Source organism: Pavona decussata, unplaced genomic scaffold (genome assembly GCF_977016875.1).
Source record: "Pavona decussata unplaced genomic scaffold, jaPavDecu1.1 SCAFFOLD_37, whole genome shotgun sequence".
NCBI classification, from domain to species: Eukaryota; Metazoa; Cnidaria; class Anthozoa; order Scleractinia; family Agariciidae; genus Pavona; species Pavona decussata.
In genome coordinates this window covers 2655001-2658463 of record NW_028145459.1, presented here as the reverse complement: position 1 = coordinate 2658463, position 3463 = coordinate 2655001, and the positions used below count along the sequence as shown (strand labels likewise).

At 40.3% G+C, this 3463-nt stretch overlaps 1 protein-coding gene across 1 annotated transcript in view; it reads right to left on the bottom strand.

The window, feature by feature from the left end:
• Nucleotides 1-2711: 2711 nt before the first annotated feature.
• The window catches only part of LOC146484017 (prolactin-releasing peptide receptor-like), a 1148-nt gene continuing 396 nt past the window's right edge, over nucleotides 2712-3463 (bottom strand). The window contains exon 1 of the mRNA XM_085105361.1: nucleotides 2712-3463. This exon is cut by the window's right edge and continues 396 nt beyond it. Within this exon, the coding sequence (XP_084961487.1) occupies nucleotides 2916-3463 (548 nt within the window). The 3' untranslated portion in view covers nucleotides 2712-2915.

The following is a 3463-nucleotide window of genomic DNA, read 5'->3' as shown; positions in this document are numbered from 1 at the left end:
TTTGATGAAGAAAAGCTGGTGGACCCGAAAGATGCTCTTCGGCAAGAACGAGAACCAAGACAAGCCCAGTCGCCATCACAGCTGATGTTATGGGTGGCTAGTGCCTCACCACTGTTCTAAGTCGATCACTGTTATCGTCATCAAGTATAACAGCCAAATTGAACAATAGAAGCTTCACTCTGAACCAACTGATCGAAACTGAATAAATCTTAAGGTATAAAAGTCCCCCTTCCGTCGCCAAACGAGTGACCCTTCACTCATTCGAATTCCGTAATGTGGTTTACTCAGTCTCTTACCCTGGATTTCTTTCTCGATATCATCCTTGTCTCTTCTGATCAAGAAAAAAATATACCTGTTCTTTTTCTGTTATTTTGTTGCTAACCCTTGGCTAGGGATACGTCTCAAGATCTTGGGCAATCAATCACTCAACCGATTCTTCACTTACCAACGTAGCGCTCAGGAACATTTAGAGTGCTCATCAGAAAGCACATTTAAAAATTAAACAGTTGTAATTAGTCCACCAGTTAGCTCGATAGACAGCTGGTGGCAAACGCTTCTAATTAGTGAGGGTCAATAGCGTGTAATTTATCTGAGTAACCGCTTCCTCTCGATAAGAAACGCCCTCAGGTTAAATTAACCTGTTGGACGTATAAATTCCGTTATTAAACCCTTACAGAAGTCCGACAAGCTTGTATTGAGCACGAGTACAAATTTCGAGTTTTACGTCAACTGTAAACTTCGTCTTAACTCCCGTGTATAAAGCTTATTTAATTTTAATTAATTAAAGCTATTTTATTCTGTCTCTGAGTTAAAAAGAGCTAAAAGAACAACTAAAAGCCGGCTAAAAGATCGATTTCAAGCTTCTAACGTCCCTCTACCGGCGACCTACGCTGCGAGAAGTCGTATTTTTGCACTCAGATAACGCGCAAAGTGACGGTAAAATTATGCACTGAAATTACGAAAGTGAGCGAGGAGCGCCCGTGTTTCTCGCGCCTCGCCAGATCCATCGCGCGCTACAGAACTTAGGAGATGAAAAAGACTGCTCGGAGTCTACTGGCGACCTCATCACGGTGACGGTGAACTTAAACCTGTAATTTAAGAGTGCAGTCAATTTAAGCATAATCTCATTGCAATGTATAGTGAAAACTTCAGGTGCAATTGTAGCTTACACTGGAGTACTGAACGACTTAGGTTAGCTTGTGACTCCAGTGTGAAAAAGCTCATTTTAATAAAATTCTTGCTATCTTAAGTCGGAGTTCACCTCGCGTAAGTTACACCTACAAAAACAAGACTAAATATGGTGTAATTTCTTTACAAAATTTCCGAACCAGATATATTTCTGAAGAGTTGGTTCCTTTCAGAGTTTTCTGTAGCCAGCCCTAGTCCACCAGAAGAAGGAAGAACGTTTGGCAGATATTCTGCTCGTCCAGATAGCCAGACTGAATTATATGGTCCAAAGTCACATAGTCAGTAATTATGCGATAACAATGATCACTGGCTTAATTACTTCGAAATGCGGAAACCAGTATTTATTTCTTTATCTACAAAATACTGTTAGAGTAAATAAGCTTTAAGCTAGGAGTAAACTCATTAATTTATCATTTATGATATACTTAGAGTACACTCCCGTGATTCATCAAAGTGAACTTATTTTACTCAATAACTTGTTAGAAAGAAAATTAACAAAAAATATATACCTGATAATTTAGAAGTAATCTTCAGGTTGGAACACCCATGATTGCTTCATTGAGTACATGAGTGTGACACGATCTGTCAGATGTTCATGAAACTCGATCATGGTTCCCTTGTTCATCCCTGTTAGGTGGGCTGCATTGTTTCGTACCCAGTCGCCCTAAGTACAGGTGCAAATCAAAAGTGACTTCACTCGCTGAGTTGATCGAGAGGACGCTATCGCGGTCGATGCCAAGCCTCCTTTAAATCCTGGCACGCTCAATATGCGCGTTTAGGCTTAGGACTGGAAAAGGACATAGGAGGGGCCAATAGCTGGCACCAACCTCGTTTTCAGGGTCCTTCATCTCCCAAACCCAGAGGGTGTGGGGATATAAAAGACCCTGGGAACGAGGTTGAACTGTCACGATGTGGAGGCGACACGCACGTACCGGAGTGCAACGCCTCACAGGTTATTGGTCGAGAGGACAAAGAACGAACAACAAAATAATGCGCCTAGACACAAAAAAGAAAAAAAAAACGATGGAGCTGGAGGTTACCTCGGTCCAGTGAAGCGTAGAGCTTTTGAAAGGTGTAGGACTACTGACGATGTATGCCAAGTAGCAGTAGCGATCAGAATTCGAGCATAATTCTGTGTCCCGAGGAGAATTTTCAGGACTACTCGATTTCTAAGAGCACTTCCGGTAGACAAAATACGCCACTTTACGAATATCGCTTATCTAAACGGTGTGACACGCCGATACCAAAATCAATTGCAATTGCACTTAATTTTTTAAATTGATTTTTTATTGATATCAGTTTAGATTATGGGAAATAAAACATAAACACGTTACGACAAATTATGATATTCTGCCCGGCTAAGACTGTACACGGAAAATTCCTTCCCTGGCATGCGCACTGTTTACGATGACCAAGCTCATGCTCATGCCCGGATGTTGTTTTCTACTTATTTACACAATTAGATGACCAGCTGCTAGTTTAGGATGCCGGATATTTACACTGAGAAGCAAGTCAAATGCGCCTTATTTAATTTCCTCAGACTCTCTTCCCTTCAGTAAGGCCTGATATTCAGGTTATCGTTAGACAATCAAGCAAAACTATTTTCAATTACCGTTTAGTCACCGACGGAAGTCGCACAAGTTAGGAGAATGATTTCTATAAGTTTACGAATTGAGTTATTCTATTTGACTTACAGGTTGTAATTATGTTTCGTTCCTCAACACGCTTTAGGTTTCGATAGGAGCGTGTGATTGTAGTTCAAGGGATCTTTCAGGTTGATGGGCGGATCTTTTGTTCCACAAATCCTTCAGCCCAGCTCTATAATTTGCACTTTGAAATACGTAGACAACTGGATTGACACAACAGCTGCAGTAGACGAGAAAATATGAAACTTGATAAAAGACACTGAAAGTCGAAATACCAACTGCTGAAACTACAACGAAAGGAAGAAAACACACCAGAAATAACCCAGTAACTGTTAACAGAAGCTTTATGAGTTTTTGTCTATCTCTGTTGTCTTGTTCCATTCTGTTGACTTGATTTGGTGGTATTATTTTCTTTAAGAGGACAGCTTTTAATATCCGGTAATAACAGAAACATATAATGGAGAGCGAAATACACACTATTGCAGCCAAGCTTGTCCAATATGTAACTGCAACGTTACGATCCCAATCCAAATGACAGTATTTGAATTTTTCTAAATATTTCTGATAGATAAATAATGGCAAGACACATGCCAGAGAAAATCCCCAGATCGAAGACATCATAATTTTAG